Below are 19,642 nucleotides of genomic sequence, written 5' to 3' on the forward strand. Positions count from 1 at the left end.
GATGTACTGCTGTACGTTGGTCTTCATTCCAGGCCACCAAAACTGTCTTTGTATGAGACGGAGGGTGTTGGTTATGCCACGATGTCCGGAGTGAAGGGTGTCATGACAGAGGTTTATTATTCTTTGTTGTAATTTCTGTGTAGGAATGACCAGTGCATTGTCCTTGAATAAATATCCTTCCTTAACTCTTAGGTTCCATGGATTCTTCCTTGAAATATCCTTCCAGAGGTCAGAGGATTGGGTTTGCACTCGAATTTCTTCCAGGAGGTTGACTACTTGAGCTACAACGATTGTGTGGGGAAACTTAGGATAGGCCCTGTCTTCAGTAGTTACATAGTCAGGATGTCGAGATAAGGCGTCAGCAATCAGGTTTCGTGATCCGGGAACATGAGTGATTTGGAATTGTACTGGCCAAAGAAGTAGGCCCAATGTGCCTGACGACTGTTCCTGCACTCCAACGACTGTAGAATTTGAAGATTCTGATGGTCCGTGCGGACCTGAACTGGATATCTAGCACCCAGAAGTAGATGTCGCCATTCAGTGAAGGCTTGGCGGATGGCTAACAGTTCCTTTTCCAGGACGGAGTAATGTGTCTCACTGGGAGTCAGGGTTCGTGAGAGGTAAGCAATGGGGTGTTCCAGTTTATCCTCAAGTTCCTGCTTCAAGACCGCTCCTATGGCGTAGTTAGAGGCATCCGTTTTCACTAGGAATGGCCGATTTATGTCGGGTTGGGCCAAGATGGGGGCTTGCGTGAACTCTGTCTTTAAACGTTGGAATGCCTTATCTTGCGGTGTAGACCAGATAAAGGGGGTGTCTTTCTTTAAGAGAGCAACGATCGGCTGAACGATCTCGGAAAAGGTAGAAATTAACTTCCGGTAGAAGTTGGCAAGCCCCAGGAAGGATTGAACTTGTTTCACAGACGTGGGAGCGGGCCATGCCAGTATGGCCTTTACCTTTGAAGGGTCCCTACTAATTCCTTCTGGGCTAAGGATGAATCCTAGGTAGTGAACAGAAGTAACGTGAAACAAGCATTTTTCGGGTTTGGCTAAAAGTTTGTGTTCACGGAGTCGTTTTAATACTGCCTTTGCATGTTCTTCATGCTTTAGAGGATCATTGGAAAAGATCAATATGTCATCCAGATAGACAATGACGAAGAGGAATAACATGTCAGAAAACACCCTATCCATAAAACGTTGAAAAACTGTGGGGGCATTAGCTAGTCCAAAGGGCATGACTAGCTATTCATAGTGACCAAAGGGTGTTCTAAAGGCTGTTTTCCATTCGTCTCCTTACCGGACACAGATCAAATGATAGGCACCCCGGAGATCCAACTTCGTGAATATTATGGCGCCTCTCACAGCTTCCAGGATATCCGAGATCAGGGGCAGTGGGTACCGATCTTTGAGGGTGCATTGATTTAAGCCACGATAGTCGAGGCAAGATCTGAGTTCCTTGGTGTCCTCTTGGGAACAAAGAACAATGAAGCACCCGCTGGAGATTTTGAGGGTCTTATGGTGCCGTTTTCAAGGTTGGTATCCAGGTATTCTCCGAGGGCCTTTTTCTCTGGTTCGGAAAGGATGAACATTCTGCCGAAGGGAATCACTGCTGAGGGATCTGTATCTATGGCACAGTCTTCAGGTCTGTGATGGGGTAAGGCCTGGACTATGGCAGTTGAAAATACATCAGCATATCCCTGATAGGCCTCTGGGACTTGTATGATATTGGAAACCACGAGTGGTGTTTGCTGGTCTCTTAGTGGTTCTTTAGGGGGTGTCGAGGAGGGATCCAGGAATAGACAGTGGGACATGCAAAACTCTGAGCCTAGGAATAGTGATCCTGCTGTCCAATTGATATACGGATTGTGCTTCTGTAACCAGGGCATACCCAATACCATGGGGTAATGAGCTGACTTAATGATGTCGAATGTAATCCGCTCTTGGTGATGGTTTATGGAAAGCTGGATCTCTTTTGTCTATAGGCTTATGGGTCCTGAAGTGAGGGGTCTTCCGTCGATTGCTTCCACCGGCTGCATGGTGCTTCGTTTCTCGTACGGAATATGATGACTAACAACCCAGTCTTGATCAATGAAAATTCAAATAGCTCCGCAGTCTACCAAGGCCAGAATGGGATAGGTCTTTTCTTGGAGGGCGACACGAAGGCCTGTAGTATCACCAAATTGTTTTGTCCAGGAGAGTTCAAGGATGGAATTGATGTGGAGCAAACATCTCTCTCCCGAAGCTCTGCTCCACCTAGGATCGGGAGCTGGCGTTTCCCGAACACCGAAGAGGGGCTAGAGGACACTCCCTAACCAAGTGTTTGTCTGAGGCACAATACATGCACAACCCCGTATGAATCCTTCTCATCCTTTCTTGCAGGGATATAGGTCCACGGAAGGCTCCTATCTGCATGGGTTCTCGTTCAGAGACTGAGCCTGGGTTTGTGTCCGTCTTGGTGGTACTCTCAAAGGACAGCTACAGAGGATTACCTCTGGATTTCTTCTTCTTTGCCTTCCTTTCCTGGATACGGAAATCTATTTGCATGGCAAGGTCCATTAGTGCCTGGAATAAGTTTGGGTGAGCCGCTCTGGCCAACTCATCCTTAATCTCCTCATTCAGTCCTCTCCTGAAAAGGGTAAAACTCGCCTCAGGGGACCAATCAGCTTCCTTGACTAATTGCTTTAATCGGGTAACATAGGTGAGCATATCCTGGGATCCTTGCTGAAAGTCTAACAGGCGTTACTGGGCACTATAGACCTGCTCTGGACGGTCAAACATGGTCTTAAGGGCTTGTATGAAGCCATCATAGTCATCTAGGTGAGCATCGCCAGAATTAACGAGGGACGTAGCCCAGGTTAAGGCGTTTCCTGAAAGGTGGGAAATTATGAACCCCACCTTAGCCCTGGGAGTTGAAAAGTAGTAGGGCTTAAAAGTAAAGTGGACCAAACATGAATCCAGGAATCCGCGAAGGGTTTTTGCCGACCCATCGTATTTGTCCACTATGCCGCCCAGCAACACACTTTCTTTTGTGGCAGAATCACAGGATAGAACTAATTGTTTGAGAGCGGTGTTTTCCGCCTTTAGATTCTGCACCTCGATTGATAGCTCTTGCATACCAGGCATCAGGTCCTGGACGGCCGCTTCCATGTCCATATCGAGTTCGGTCGGGTGGTGTCTCAAACTGTCAAGGAGTTCCTCCCTTCTCACCTGAGTTCGATCTTTGCTGGATTTCTTGATCGATGCCTTCTTGCGGACAAATCAAGTCTTGAATAAGGGTGCATGAGTCTCTTCCGACTCCAGCGTGCGTTCAAAGTTCCGGGATGCAAAGATCCAGGAATCCGGGAAATTTACAGAGTGCACTACTAGCACACGAGTCCAGGAATCAAGAAAGGAAGGAAAGGGACTTGGATGGAAAGAAGCAAGGAAAACAATACCGCGAGCTACGGAGCACATGTCTGGTTGCTACTTCGCAATAGCATTGAGACACGCGGAGCCACGGGAGGCGTGTTCTATAAATAGAACACGCTACGTCCAAGGTGTAGAACGAGGAAGGTGTTTCACAGTGGACGGCCATGTTGGGAGTACAAGGGAGTGTAATCCCCGTTGAGACAAGGACCAGGAAGTCCAAAAGGGGCGTGTTCTGTAGTTCATGACAAACCTAACACTGAGAAATTGCATCCGCTGAGTACGGAAACATACCTAAGTGTTTTATATATGAAGATTACAAAAAAAGTCCCTTTTTGCCATTCTTGCTCTTCAAAATGCATTAACCATATTAAAAAAAAAGAAAGTCTTATGGTTCATGTCTATTTTGTATTATTTATTCTAGCTTCTCGTATCTGTTAGTCAGCACGTGTTTCACCCTCCAAGGCTTTCTCAAGGCTATACACATTTCTACAACAATTTGTTATAATCATAGACATTTTGTTCATGCCACCAATAAAAAGAATCAATAGAATCCAAGAATTAAAAAGGGGAAGGATAAAAAATAGAAAAATATATTGAAACAAAAATAACTGGGATTCATTCTTGTTCATAAGCTTGTATTCATATCACTGTTGTCACGATTGTGCCACTGGCGCACCAATTGGCACCCATCGTGGACTATTTGGGACTCAATTGTTTCCGTAATACTCCCTGAACAACACCTATTCATATTATTGTCTTTACTTTCCATTTACAAGGCTTTGAAATCGATCGTATTTACTTTTACAAACTACATGTCCCACAATGCACTGTGTGGTGGTTCCCATTTCCTGGCTATTCCTATACAGCAGTTCTAGCACTACAATCCCCAGAAGCCTTAGAGAACAGTGAAGCTTTCCCTTTCCCAGGACTAGAGAGGGCAGAGGCCAATTACATTCAGGTGCGCTGCTTCAGGTGCTGCTAATTAGCCTACTTCAGCACAGGGCAGCTCAGTTTTTAAGCAGATGCCTGCAGTAACAGAGGCCTCTTGCATTGAGCTTTCTACCAGCCCTTTGTTGCCCTGTTCCTTGGATATTTGTTGTGTCCTGTGGCTTCCAGTTCCTGCTCTTGCTCCAGAGCCCTGTACTTCCTGCCTTGCTGCCCTGCTTCTCAGCCCTCTCTCCCCTGCCTTTTTCCTGCACCTCTGTACCTTCCATATTGCAGCCCTGCTTCCTCATTTGCAGCCCTCTGTTCCCTGGCTACAGCCCCCTTGCTCTCTTCCTTGTTTGCAGCCCTCAGTTCCCTGGCTACAGCCCCCTTGCTCCCTTTCTTATTTAAAGCCCTCTGTTTCCTGGCTACTGCTCCCTTGCTCTCTTTCTTGCCTGCAGCCCTCTGTTCATGATTCCTGTCCTTGTCTTCCTTGAGTCTTCAGTCCTCCCCTTTGGATTTCCACTTCAGTTATACTGTTTCCTTAATTTCCTTCTACTAGCCTTCTCTTGTCTTTCCAGCCCTGAGTTAGTGTTCTTGATTCCCGTGTACAGTTTCCGGTCGCCATTCCCTGCATTTAGATACTAGCTTTCTGCCCTTCCTTTATTCCGGTTCTCTTTTCTGAACCTTGCTCTCTTTGACTTCCTTTTCCCTTGAAATTTCTGTTCTTGTCTTCACTTGTGTTTTATGTAAATCCTATGCACAGCGTTTGACTGTTGGGTTCCAGCAGGCAATCCCTGCTTGTCACGTTTCAGTGTTGTACTTTGTGCCAATGTTTACAGTGTACTGGTTCCTGTTTCAGGAAGCAGTCATTGTTCGGTTCCTGCTGGACCTGTACAGGCTTCGGTCTTGTGAGTACTGTTACCTTGTTCGTGCCTTAGGGTTCAGGTACAGACACCCACTGCTGTTGCTCCCAGTCATGAGCATTCAGAGTGGGCCCCTGTAATAGCTATCTGTGCAGAAGGCTGGAGTTTCCAAAGGTCTGTGGAACACTCTTTCCCCATTCTGCGTACACACCAAGAGGGAACCCAGCATGCTTGTATCTTTGTATTCCCTGCCCCGTTTTTTTCACATCCTCTGTTGCCTATCCTTTCTTGTCTACAGGACTCCTTGTAGTCCAGCTTCTTGTGTGCCTTTCTCCCTTTAGCTTAGTGGGCACGCCTCTACCCTCAGGCCCTTCCTGACAACTGTTTGAAACTTTGTTCACTTAATTATGCATAGTCTATTAAAGTAGTGCTACCTTAGCCTACTTTGCATACATTTCCAAAGGGTGATCTAATCATGCATTAATAGTGCATTAGTGCTCTAAACGTTGTTATCACGGATTTCTGAACTCTGACCTGGTGGGCAGAGGTTCAGAAGGTCAGCCTAGTTTCTTGGAACAGGGGAACCTCTGGACAACGTCTGCACGAGCCAGACCAATCAAGGTAGCTATGGCAGGCGGTCAAGACTAGGTCTCAGGAGGGGTGAGGGTGAATGAAGGACCTCAATGAGCACACAGATCAAGGACACTTACAAATTACTCCGAGACAGGTGTATATATCAAAAATATAAACACATTTATTACAAGGCCTTTGTAACTCAACACACAGTAAAATAATCACAGCAAGCCTACTAAACCAACACAACACAATCAATACAAGACATATACAAGACCATTGGGGTCTAAAGGGTTAAAGGCACGAAATATGCTCACAACCTAGAGGGGGAAGGAAAATAGGCAGTTCAGATAGCCTTTAGTCCCCTTCAACGTCAAACACACACCTAACTAAGTGGCAGTCCAAACTCTAAGAAGAGAGGAGCCTCAATAGTACATGTAGTGTAGGACCATGCAGTTGTTCCAATGGGCAAAATGGGGTCTCTTCAGGGGTCTCTAGCAGCTCAGGGAGGTGGGTGAGGCGATGAAGACTAGATTCCCACTATTCGAGGAGGGCCTCCACTTGAAGGCAGCAGTGATTCCAAGGTCCGTGAATAGATTGCTAGTTCGCACTAGCAGTGGAATGGAGAGGGACCCCAAGGGGCCACTTGTGCATAAAAAAAGATAGAGGCACTAGGGGCCACTGGTTAAGGTTAGGGTTACTCACCGGCCCCAGGCGCACTCTGGACCAAACTTCGCCAGTTGAGTCCACTGCGACTGCAGGTTCAAATGCGACAAAAAGGACGTCTCTGCGGCTTTCAGTTCCGGTGATACATCGATGATTCTCAAATGGCAGCGGAGACAGAGCAAAGGTCCTGTGTAATCTGGTCAGCCCATTTTTGTATGAATTTTGCAGTCCTTTGCGGCTTTGGTTTCCTAAATTGGCGATTTCTAACTGTGCAGTAATAAATGATTTGTTTGTTACCTGGATGCTGCACCTGTTGAAGTGTATATTGCGGCTGCTGCAATATAGAACAAACTATTCTTTTTATTAGTACGCTTCCTTAAAGTGCGCTTCCGGTATTCCTTTTCAAAATTTTTTAAATCAAACAGAGAAGCATCTTTGATCGATTAAACACATCTTTGTTTTTTTTAATTTCCTTTCAAACAGAATTATCTTCTTCAAATAATTATATCCATTCAGTCTCTCAACACGTGTTTCTCCACGTTTAACGCACGTGGTTCATCAGGAGAGTTTTCAGTTATTACAATTTTTTCTTTCCCTTTAGTTTAATAAACAATTGTCCTTTCTTAACTTCCAAACCAATTTTTTGGGATTCCTTATTTATCCCGGTACGATTGCCTTCAGTCCTTCTCAATCCATGTCAGCCCATTGGTTGGCCCAGAGACACTTCCGAGAAGGCTTACTTGCAGGTTTTGTTGAAGGTGCCGAGAATAGTTGGTACCAGTATTCCAATGGGTCGAAGCGTCTTCGCAGATCTTCTAGGACGACCAGATGCAGAGGGGTCCCACGGGACGACAGCAGACTCAGGGTGCCAAACCTTCCAGAGGTTCCTCGACTCGGCTTCTTAGTTTCAGGATACTTGGATCCTAGCTTCAGAGAGAACTCCAATGATCGACATGGTATGGGTGTTTTCAGCTTCCTTTTATCCAAAGTTCCCTTTGTGCCATAACGGAGAGGACCCAATGGGAGATCTGCTCCCAAACACACACTCCATACGTGGATCAATCATGGACCACGGTGGACCTAGGCATTCACTGCACTCCAGACTCTCTGGCACCCAGGATGGTTATTGGGGACAGACACCCCAGCCCACATCTTGGAGGCACACACACAAGGCATGCAGAAGCCTGCGAAAGATAAGCTGCCACCAGCCCTATCGATGACACATCTGCGCATCTCCTAAAAAGTCCTACGAGAGTATCTAGGGTCTTTGGAAATGACTATGAGACCCAAGTGCGCTGTACTGTAAGATTGTCACCAGAATCAGTGATATCCTCGTCGGAAAAAGTAGACTCCGAATCTCCTCCCTCCCCTAGCTCCTCACCTTCGTCCTCCTACCTGGAACCCTTCCTCTCCTTTCTTATGGTACTCTCCTTTTTTTTGTGGAGATAAGGATGACCACGGAAGGAAGCCACCATGCCACCAGATGAGGTGACCAAGGCCCCCCCCCCCCCGGGAGCGCCAAGAGGGGAAAAAGCCCGAAGGCACAAAAAACCCCTGAGAGACCTTGGTGTCAGCTGGAGAGATGCGCAGGCGGAACACTCTTGAGACAATGCAGGGCAAGGTGAAATCAATCCAAGGAGAGATGGCGGTAAGATCCTGGAGGGGGGAAGTCAGAGAGGCAACTATGACCCAGTACACGGGGTAAACAGGCAACCAGCAGGTAGAACGTGCAGAATAATGCAATCCAATAGGCAGGCCGGGATCTGGTACACGAGTGGGCAGTAACAGAGAAAAGAAAACCCACTAGAAGCAGGAAGCAGATTCTAACGTGGGCGAAGGCAGAAAAAGGAAGAGGACAGGGAGAAAAGACAGGAAGAGAGGTAAGGCAAGAGGAAAGGAAAGGAAGAGAGGTCCAATAAAGGAAAGCAAGAGAAGATGAACCGAACAAAGCAGGAACAAGAGAAAAGGCACTGAAAAAACAAAGTCGGCGGGCTGGACAGGAACAATGAACACAGGGAGCGATAGCAACAAGCGGAGTAACTGGAAGCGTTGCGAAGCATCCGCAACCCGGAACAGTTGGAATAAATACTCCGGCCCGCGCCTACGTGCAACAACTAGACCGGTGATAGAAAGATCGTGACAGGTAGGCAGTCACGGAGCGACAGGAAGACGATCATCTCCCGCACCGCCAGCGGCTCCACAAGCGCCACCCGCCTCGCGGCATGACAAAGATACATTGTGCACTTGCTACATGTTGCAGAAAAAAGTTGCAACATTGGAAAAGGACTAAGGGAAACAAAGTCTCCCAGTACTGACTGTCTTAAGGGCATGTCAGTTTCCCCATAAAAAGTGAGCGAAAGCCCAGAGGAGTGTAGCAGGAGGCTGTGCTTCTCTGGCAAAGTCAGTCTATGGTGTTAACTCAGCAGCAAAAAAGTTGGGGGGTGTACAAATGGAGGGAAAATTACATCTAAAATGAAATCTTTCCTAACACTCGACCCTCCCAGACTAAGGACAGGGGGAACTAATCCACCCCTGGATGAGTCTCATGTTCAGTTTGGTTAAACATTCTGGACAACCCATCAGCATTGCTATGTTGGACACCTGGCCTATGCTTAATAGTGAAGTCAAAGCATTGCAGATTTATGGAACACCTAAGCAATTTTGGATTATCTCCCTTCATGTTCATTAGCCACTTTAAGGGCTTATGGTCAGTTTGCACAGTGAAGTGGGTCCCAGTGATGTAGGGCCTCAGCTTCTTTAGGGCCCACACAACAGAGAAACACTCTTTCTCTACTGTAGACCATCTGAGCTCTCTGTCCTTAAGCTGGCAACTAATGAAGCCAATATGGTGTTCCTTACCCTTCTCATCTACTTGTGATAGTACAGCTCATATCCCAGTGTCAGAGGCATCTGTCTGCATAAAAAAAGGTCTTTGGTAATCAGAGGCCCTGAGAACAGGGGCCTGGCACAAGGAGTCTTTTAAGCCTTTGAAGGCCTTCTCGCACTCTTCAGACCAAGTTACCTTCTTGGGTTCCTTTGGAGTGGTGAGAGCAGTCAGAGGGGCAGCTATGGTGCCATAGATTGCCCTGAAATTTCTGTAGTACCCAGTGATTCCTAAAAAGGCTCTCACTTAGGTCTGAGTAGTGGGGGTATGCCAGTATTGTACTGCTTGTACTTCACTGGTAGAGGCGGTATCCTCCCTCCACCTACTTCATGTCCAAGGTAGATCACTGATCCTTGTCCAATCTGTCACTTACTTTGCTTACTTACTTGGCCTTTATGGTCAAGTGGGCCTTCTGAAGAGCCCGAAACACAATCCTAAGGTGTTTCACATGGTCTTCCCAGGTGGCACTGAAAACTGCTATATCATCCAGCAGATATGCAAGACAGAATTCATCCAACCTATTCAACACATGTTTAACAAGCCTCTGGAAAGTGGCAGGTGCATTCTTCAACCCGAAATGCATTACCCTGAACTGGTAAAGACCCTCTGGTGTTGAGAAAGCTGTCTTCTCCATGGCATGTTCTGCAAGAGCTATTTTCCAGTAGCCTGCAATGAGGTCAAATGTGCTGAGGTATTTGGAGGCACCCAAAGTATCCACCAGCTCATCTGTTCTAGGCAAGGGGTGTGCATCTGTCTTGGTGACAGCATTCAGAGCCCTGAAATCCACACAGAACCTCAACTCAGAAGTACCTGCTTTTGGAACCAATACCACTGGGCTGGACCAAGGACTACTAGAGGGTTCAATCACCCCAAGTTCCAACATTTTGTTGACCTCTGTCTTAATGTAAGACTTTACTTTGTCTGACATTCTGTATCCCCTACTTTTGGTAGGTACACTATCTCCTTTGTTTATGTCATGTTTGCACCAAGGTGTCAAACCAGGGGACTGTGAAAACAAGGGGGAAAACTGCCTAAGCAAACCCTTCACCTCTGCTTGCTTATCAGAAGTCAGGTGAGAGGCCACTTGGACACCCTTAACGGAGCCATCTGAAAGACTGCTTTGGAACAGGTCAGAGAGAGGTTCAGACTCCTCTTCCTCAACATCTGAAGCCAGCAGTAGTGCAGCGATTTCAACTCTTGGGATGAAAGCCTTCAGTCTATTCAAATGGAACACTTTTGGAGCATGACAGGCCCTTCTAAAGGGCACTAAATAGTTGACCTCACCCAGTGACTCCACCACTGTTTAAAGGCCTCACCATTTGTCCTGCAAAGCTCTAGGCCTTATAGAATTCATGATCAGGACTTTCTGACCAGGTGTGAAAGTGATGAGGGAAGCTTTCTGGTCATACCAATGTTTCACCAGTGCCTGCCCTGCCTTCAGTTTCTCACTAGCCAGACCCATCATGAATACCACCCTTTTTCTAAGCACTAGTACATAGTCCACTACGTTGGCAACTATGAGGGGAGTGGGCATCTCCCATCCCTCCTTGACTATGGCCAAGGGTCCCCTTACAGGGTGACCAAATAGAAGCTCGAAGGGGCTGAAGCCAAAACCCTCCTGCGTTACCTCTCTGGAGGCAAACAGTAAGCATGGTAACCAATGATCCTATTTTCTTCTTTGGGGTTCTTCCAGAACCCCAATCATGCTTTTTAAGGTTCTGTTAAACCTTTCGACAAGACCATTTGTCTGTGGGTGATATGCGGATGAAAACTTATAGGTGACACCACATTCCTTCCACATGGCCTGCACATACTTTGACATAAAGTTGCTGCCCCTATAAGACACACCTTCTTTAGGGAAGCCAACCCTAGTAAAGATGGCAAGTAAAGCTTTTGCAACTGACTTGGCAGGCACAGTTTTTAATGGGATGGCCTCAGGATATCTGGTGGCATGGTCGAACAGCACCATGATAAACCTATTGCCTGAGGATGTTTGGAGGTTGAGGGGACCAACAATGCCAATCCCTACCCTCTCAAACGATACCCCTGCAACTGGGAGGGGTACCAATGGAGCCTGGATTGTTGAGACACTCTTACCAGATAACTGGCAGGTGGCACAACTCCTGCAGTGACTTTCAACTTGCACTCCCATCTTGGGCCCGTAGAAGTGCATGGATAACCTTTTGCTTGGTTCTCTTGATTCCAAGGTGACCAGCAAGGGGCACTTCATGCGCCAGCTTCAGGAGGAAGGGTCTTACAGCAAGGGGAACCACCAACCTCCTATGGTCTCCTTCTGTAGACTCTGTGGGCTCACGGTATAGGAGCCCACCTTTCCAATAAATCCTATGTGTCCCAGGAGGTTCGCCAACAAGCTGGGCACAGGCCTGTCTCCTTAGGCCTTGCAGAGATGGGCACTCACGTTGGCCTTTACTGAATTCTTCTTTGTCAGGACTACCTTCTACTAACAAGTCTTTTAGTTCAGGATGGTCATATGGATCAAATACTTCAGGTAACACCTCTACCTCGTCAGGTTCTGGTGTTTGACCAGCTACCTCCACTTCAGTGGTAGGTGAGTTAGGGGGAATGTTCGATTTCCCTCTTTTTTTTCTGACTCCTTTAGTCTTTGGTTTCCCCTTTGGCTTGGGCACTGCAGTGGTCTTGGCCAGTGCTGCCCTTGTTTGAGACCTTCTGCAGGGTCTTTCTACTGTATCTCCCACAAGCCCTAAAGCTCTGAGATAATTTTACAGCAAGACCTTTCCTGGGACATCTCTCTGAACGCTCACTGGAATCCTCACTACTGTGCCATTTATAGTAAGATTTACAGGTATTACTGGAAACTGCAGAGGTGGGCCATGAACCAACTTAGTGGGCATCAGAGGATCTCTGGCAACTTCCTCTTGGTCTACCAAGGTAGAGTCCACTACAGTTAGACTACACCCACTATCCCTAAGAACAGGCGTATCAACTCCATTGATCAGAACACTGTCTTTAAAGTAGTGCTTGGTATTGTCTGGAATCCTAGCATAAACCTCTGAGACTTTAGGACCCCAGGAACCCAGGGAAACTAAAACTACCTCAGAATCTATCCCACTGGGGAAGGAATCTGAGGAGAAGGATGCTCCTGTAATCTCTTCTTCCTCATAGGAGGAGAAGGTCAGATTAGCAGAGTGGACCCCCAAAGCTTTGACCTTACATCTGGGATCCCCCTTCACATGGTAATTTGCTCCACAAGCCACCCAAGATCCATTGGGTCTGTTGACATAGGGAGGATTACTGTAACCAGATTTCTGTGTTGGAGGATAACCTCCACTACCCTGTGAGGTCTCCTGTGGCTTACCCTTATTTTTCTTTTTGTGGACCTTCTGGGAGGAAGTTTTATCAGATCCCCACCCTCCTTATCTTTGGGCTTTCCCCCTCCTCCTGCTTACCAGGATGAGTCTTGTCCTTATGGGACACTCTATGTCACACCCACAAATCTGCTGGTATGGCTAGCTTTTTAGGATCTATCTCCTTTGAATCAGCCAAATGCTGTTTATGCTCAGGGGAACAAGATGCAAAAATGTGTTCAAGCATGACAAGACATATCATACCCCTCAAAGGTGGAGACCTTATAACCTACAACCCAGCCAGTGAAGTTTTTTAAGGACTCAGTTACATAAGACACCCAAGTACCTCCTTCTTTCTTTTTGTACTCTCTGAATCTCTTCAAGTATTGGGCAGGAGTCTTTCCAAACTTTAAGATGAGAGTTTGCTTCAACATTGCAAAATCTGCTCTCCAAGCTTTTAAGATTTCCATAATGGCACTTCAGCTAGAATTGGGCAGTCTGCTAAGTAACCATGCAATCTTATCAGCATTATCAACCTGTTGAACTTCACATGCATACTCAAAAGTATTCAGCTAGTCCATAATGTCATTCTTTTCATCATACACACTGAGCAGATCTTTAGGAAACCTTGGATGAGAGGAGGACCCAGACCCATGTCCAGGACATTTAGATCCATTGGAAACTTGAAGCTTTGGCAGTTCCAACTGGTGATCCCTGTCTTTCTGTTTTTCTGCCTGCTCTATCTTCAGCTTGGCCATGTTAAATTCAAGCTCCTTCTGCCTAAACAGCAGCTCTTGCTTCTTGAATTCAAGCATGGCCTCAGCACTGGCAGAGGAAGCCTTGGACATCGCATCATCTAAATCCTCATGGGTCCCATGGATAAGTGTAGCAACAGACTTGTCAGTTCTGCCAGTGAGAGCAGCCCCACCACCTTCTGCAATTTCCTCAGGAGCTATGGCACCTAGTTGGGACTTTTGCCATTCCATGATTCTTTGACTCATTTCCATTTTTGTGCCTTGAGCAGGTAAACCCCTCTCAGCACACATCTTTCTTAATGTTTCAGATTTAGAAGCATTTCAGGTTAACAAGTTACTTGTTTCTATTTTGTTACATAGGTCTATGGCCTTTTTCAGTTATGCTACAACAATTCACTATGTGTCCTGGGTAGGAATAACTCAAACTGCCTTCACTAATGTGCAACACTGGATACCCTCAGTCGTATCCCACCACTGTACACCAATTTGTTAAGACGTATTTCTGAACTCTGACCTGGTGGGCAGAGGTTCAGAAGGCCAGCCTAGGGTAACCTCTGGACAACCCAGACCAATCAAGGTAGCTATGGCAGGCAGTCAAGACTAGGTCTCAGGAGGGGTGAGGGTGGCTGAAGGACCTCAATGAGCACACAGAGCAAGGACACTTACACATTACTCCCAGACAGGTGTATATATAAAAAATATAATCACATTTATTACAAGGCCTTTGTAACTCAACACACAGTAAAAGAATCACAGCAATCCTACTAAACCAACACAATCAATACAAGATATATATGCGGTTGTTGCAATGGGCAAAACGGGGTCTCTTCCGGGGTCTCTAGCTTCTCAGGAAAGTGGGTGAGGCGATGAAGAATAGATTCCCACTATTCGAGGAGGGCCTCCACTTGAAGGCAGAGGTGAGTCCAAGGTTCGGGAATAGGTCCCTAGTTCGCACTAGCAGAGGAAAGGAGAGGGACCCTCAGGGGCTACTCGTGCGTAAAAACAGATGGAGGCGCTAGGGGCCACCGGTTAAGGTCAGGGTTACTCACCAGCCCCAGGCGCACTCCGGACCAAACTTTGCCAGTTGAGTCCACTGCAGCTGCAGGTTCAAATGCGACAAAAAGGACGTCTCTGCAGCTTTCAGTTCCGGCGATACAGCGATGGTTCCCAAACGGGACAGTGGTGATTTCTCCGCTGCTGATGGATGGACCAGGCAAGTTTCACCGCAGCAGGCTTCAGGGGCAAGAGGGTCACAAATGCAGCACACATGCAAAGATCGTTGCCACAGCTGGGCAACACGGTAACCGCGTTTACTCGTCTCACTTCAGACCTGGGAATGTAAAGTGTTCGAAATTCGGTGTGACGGTGCCAGGGACACAGAGCTAGCAGTATAACTAGTTTCGAGGGCCTCCTCGAAACAGCAGCGGAGACAGAGCAAAGGTCCTGCGTAAGATGGTCAGCCCACTGGTTGGCCCAGGGACAATACCGAGAAGGCTTATTTGCAGGTTCTGAAGGTGCCGAGAATAGTTGGTCCCACTATTCCAATGGGTCGAATCGTCTTTGCAGATCTTCTAGGACGACCAGATGCAGAGGGGTCCCACAGGACGACAGCAGACTCAGGGTGCCAAACCTTCCAGCGGTTCACCAGCGGTTCCTCGACTCGGCTTCTTAGTTTTAGGATACTTGGATCCAATCCTTCGTTCAGAGAGAACTCCAGAGATCGACATAGTATGGGTGTTTTCAGCCTCCTCTTATCCAAAGTTCCCTACGCGCCAAAACAGAGAGGACCCAATGGGAGATCTGCTCACAAACACACACTCCATACGTGGACCAATCATGGACCACGGTGGACCCAGGCATTCACCGCACTCCAGACTCTATGGAACCCAGGATGTGTATTGGGGACAGACACCCCAGCCCACATCCTGGAGGCACACACACAAGGCATGCAGAAGCCTGCGAAAGATAAGCTGCCACCAGCCTTATCCATGACACATCTGCACATCTCCTAAAAAGTCCTACAAGAGTATCTAGGGTCTTTGGAAATGACTATGAGACCCAAGTGCACTGTACTGTAAGGTACATTGTGCACTTGCTACATGGTGCAGAAAAGTTGCAACATTTGAAAAGGACTAAGGGAAACAAAGGGCCTCATTACGACCCTGGCGCTCTCGTAAAGTACGGGACCGGCACCCTTCATCACGGGAGCGCCTACTACGAGGTTCTCTTTGTGGGACCCGGAACAGACGTCTGGTATAACCAGATGTCTTTTCCGGGTCCCTCGAGGGGAAGAGGGAGCTAATAACGGACCATTAGTAACGTACCCGTTATTAGCTCCCTCCCCATTCCCATTGAGCCCCATGGGCACAGAATCTGATAAGCATTTGTGGAGGGATTTTTGTTATTGCAGACTTGAAAAAAATGTCTTTTCTTTCCACTATACGTATGGTAGTTTTGCCTAGGTGCCTGGTTCCTTTTTTTGTGGTATATGAGGCCAATCAACATCTAACAAAGTCATATCCCAAGGTAGAAACATAAATATGTGAAAATGCAGTAAACTTTAATTTTTCAACAGAGAACTGAAAAACGTATGAATTATGTACCTTCATATATTTGGTGGGTTCAGGCCATTCATTCTTTGGCAGAGTGGAAGGACCTTCATTACTGGACTGTTGAACACTGGAACCTTTATTGGCCAATTCTCGTTGAGCTGCGAGAGGTTCAGGATTTTGAAAATCATACACCTAGGAAAAAAGACAAACATATCTATATGTATTGTGAGTTAGATTACTAGCCTAATATTTCATCACATTTGCCAAACTAGTTTATTGTTAGGCTGGTTGCAAATGGGAGATCAAATCCAAGCGTGGATGCTCAAGCAAATCCAGAAAATAGTCAATTTGATTGGCTCCCAAATATTGATCTAATGTGGACCAGCAATACATTCCAACCCACTCTCTAAGATTTACCATGAAGGATCTGTCGGAGGTGGGCAAATTTAAAACCACTTGAAATGGTGGCAGACTACTACATAGCGGAAGGTGCCTATGCTGGAATAATCTACCAATCTTCATTAGAAACAGCAGGTTTTTAAGTGTAGATTTAAACATCATCTATAGCCATTCAAGGTCTCTTAATCCTAGGGCTGAAAGTTTGTTTGGGGCTTGCACTGCTTTTTGTAAATGTATGTGGATCCTTTTGATCTCTCATTCATTTGTTATGTTTTTGATGAAATGTTATTTAATGCATTGGAATCTATGTAATGTTAAGTCTAGTACCATGAAATTGGTTTACTGGTGATAGAGTTGCACTCAAATAATGTTTAGGAATATTACAACGTCCCCAAATAGTTGTGCATATGGCAGAGGGGATATGGATTCTCAATATTAAAGCACATCCTTTTTTGGGCAGTACAGTCTAGTACATGATATATATAGACAATGTCAGGAATTGGTAGATGTGCGTATAGACCTTTGATACGGAAAAGCTGGCTGCCAATGAAAGTAGTCTGAATCTTTGATTCACCTTAAAAAATAACTCTGTCCCTAAGGGGGGCGCTGCCGAGCAGCATCTGGAATGGCTGCTTGATACAGCGCTCCAGCCCGGCAAGATCCTTAACAGCAATTCATCCTTTTTTTGACACAAAATCGAATTTACGTGGCTGAGCCTGGCCGCATATACTGCCTGGTACATCTGGGACGGTCCCTGCAGTGATTGTGCTCCTGCAAGCACTAAATGCCAAGGTGGACAGCAGGGCAGGTGATGCGAGCTCCAGCGTCACGCTGACATGCCCGCAGGAGTCGGCTGCACTTTCATCTGATCCCTCGGCGCCCGGAGGGGGTCAGAGAGTGAGTTTCCCTCAAAGCATTGGCTTCTGTGGTGCTGCGGCCTTGGGCTTCGGACTGTGGTGGCGGCTGGGTGGATTACCAGGCTGTTCTTTAACCCCTTAACTGCCATGAGTTCTCCCCCTCACCCCCCGAGTGCCAAGGCATTTATTGGTGATTTTGGTATGTCGCCATTCAATCCCTTGTAACTTTTTTGTTACATGAGATATCACTGCCAAATTTAGTTCTCTTTTTTCCCACATGTAGGCGGTTGTAATGCCACCAAGGAAGCCTAGTTTGGGGGTGAGAGAAAATAACCAAAAAGGGAGAACGTTTTGTTTTTTCAGAAAATGCCAATAAAATGATGTACAAAAAAGCCTGTGTTTTTTTCCTTGTAAGTGCTAGGAACAAATGGTATGCTGTGCTGAATTCCCCATTTTCCAGTGTTTCAGGAACAGGTTGAGTGGAAACCAAAAAAACATAGTTTGATATGGTTACCAGCCGTTTTGCGAGAGGTAGGCGATTTAGGCCTTTTTTCCAATAGGACATGTGTGGAGGGAATGGAAGGGAAGGGTAGGAAAGCTGAATGGGAAGACAGAAATGCATATATTTCTAAAAAGTAGACAAAATTCCAAGTTTAGGAAAGGGTGATTTGCGCAGGTCAGACAACAACTATGAGGGGAAAAAATCCATAGTTTGGGGAAAAATTGGGAAAATGAAAGAAAAAAAAGGTATGTGGTGGACATGTTTGGCCCGGTAAGGCAATGGCTTCTGTGAATTTTGAGAAAAACAATGCTCTGCTACATTCCCCTGACTCTTCCAGTTAGGAAATCACACATTTTACGTAATGTTTCACAAAACAAGCAATACCACAAGCCAAAAAAGGAGCCATTGTACACAGGAGTTTTATGCTTACGGCCTAAACAGGCGTACTTAGCATGTGTAAATAAGGTAAAACGAATGTGGTGAGGAAGGGCAAGCATACATACAAAGAGCCCAGACAGACCTTTTGAAGGGTAGGTGACTCGTGCAGGTTACAAAAGTGTATAATGCCTAAATCAGTGACTAAATGGAAGTAATATTTGGGAAATGAAAGGCTTGTATGACAAAAGGCAGCAGCAAATGTGTCAAAATGTTAGGAAAACCACGCAAACACAACAAATGTTGTACCTTCCCACGTTCCCACAGGTGTCCCGACGAAAACGGTACCCCACATGTGTGGGTGCACCTACCTGGGCGCAAAGGGAAAAGGCTAAACCAGTGGTAACGCCAAGTCTTTCGGCAGAACAGATTTTGAGAAATTTGGCTCAGGTGGACAACCTACAGATTTGGCCCTAGGGTGTCGAAGCCAGCAAGGGAAATAGGGAACCCCATGCATTTCTGAAAAGAGGACACCTGTGGGCACCCCCCTTTCCACTAAAAACATCCATGGTGGTTTAGTGACCCCCCACACCCACCCAAAGAAGTTATAATGTGTTGTTTTGCCCTTTCCTAGGGGCCGAGGGGCACATTAGTGTGCCCATCTGCCCCCAGGGTGGGCATAATGTACTGCCCTGTGCATTGGGGGCCATTTGAATGCTTTCTGGTGGCCCTCACCCCCCACCCCAAATGGAGGTGGGGCATCTCATGTACCCCTTCATAGGGGCAGACTGCAGTAGCAATCTGCCCCAGGGAGGGCTATATGAGATGCCCCCCCATCCATTTGGGGTGGAGGGGAGAGGGCCATGCCCCTTTCCACCAAAAACCTCCATGATGGTTCAGTGGCCCTCCACACCCACCCAAAACAAGTTATGATTTTGTTTAATTTTTGTTTTTGTTTTGCCCCTTTCCTAGGGGCAGATGGGCACATTAGTATGCCCATCTGCCCACAGGGTGGGCAAAACGTACTGCCCCATGCATTGGGGGGAATTCCAATGTTTTCTGGTGGCCCTCTTCCCCCCAACCCCAAATGGATGAGGGAACATCTCATGTACGCCTACCTAGGGGCAGATTGCACTAGCAATCTGCCCCCAGGGAGGGCTACATGAGATACCCCACATCCATTTTGGGTGAGGGGAGAGGGCCACCCCCTTTCCACTAAAAACGTCCATGGTGGTTCAGTGGCCCCCCACACCCACCCAAAACAAGTTATACATTTATTGGGTCCTTTCCTAGGGGCTGATGGGCACACTAATGTGCCACCCCCTTTCCACCAAAAACCTCCATGATGGTTCAGTGGCCCTCCACACCCACCCAAAACAAGTTATAATTTTGTTTAATTTTAGTTTTTGTTTTGCCCCTTTCCTAGGGGAAGATGGGCACATAGTATGCCCATCTGCCCCCAGGAACGGCAAAACGTACTGCCCCATGCATTGGGGGGCCATTCCAATGTTTTCTGGTGGCCGTCTCCCCCCCAACCCGAAATGGATGGGGGACATCTC

General features: G+C 46.8%; 1 protein-coding gene across 10 annotated transcripts in view; it reads right to left on the reverse strand.

Moving 5' to 3' along the window:
• LOC138581369 (uncharacterized) overlaps positions 1-19,642 on the reverse strand; it is a 3,536,879-nt gene that overhangs the window by 1,072,624 nt on the left and 2,444,613 nt on the right. For all 10 annotated transcript variants that reach the window (XR_011304538.1, XR_011304537.1, XM_069652654.1 and 7 more), the window contains one exon: positions 16,002-16,142. Coding sequence is in view for 8 of the 10 variants with exons in the window: in XM_069652654.1 (XP_069508755.1) it covers positions 16,002-16,142 (141 nt within the window). In the remaining 2 variants the exon portion in view is untranslated. The remainder of the gene's footprint in view (positions 1-16,001; positions 16,143-19,642) is intronic.

Source organism: Ambystoma mexicanum, chromosome 3p, assembly GCF_040938575.1.
Source record: "Ambystoma mexicanum isolate Mex_15411 chromosome 3p, UKY_AmexF1_1, whole genome shotgun sequence".
Taxonomy (NCBI): domain Eukaryota; kingdom Metazoa; phylum Chordata; class Amphibia; order Caudata; family Ambystomatidae; genus Ambystoma; species Ambystoma mexicanum.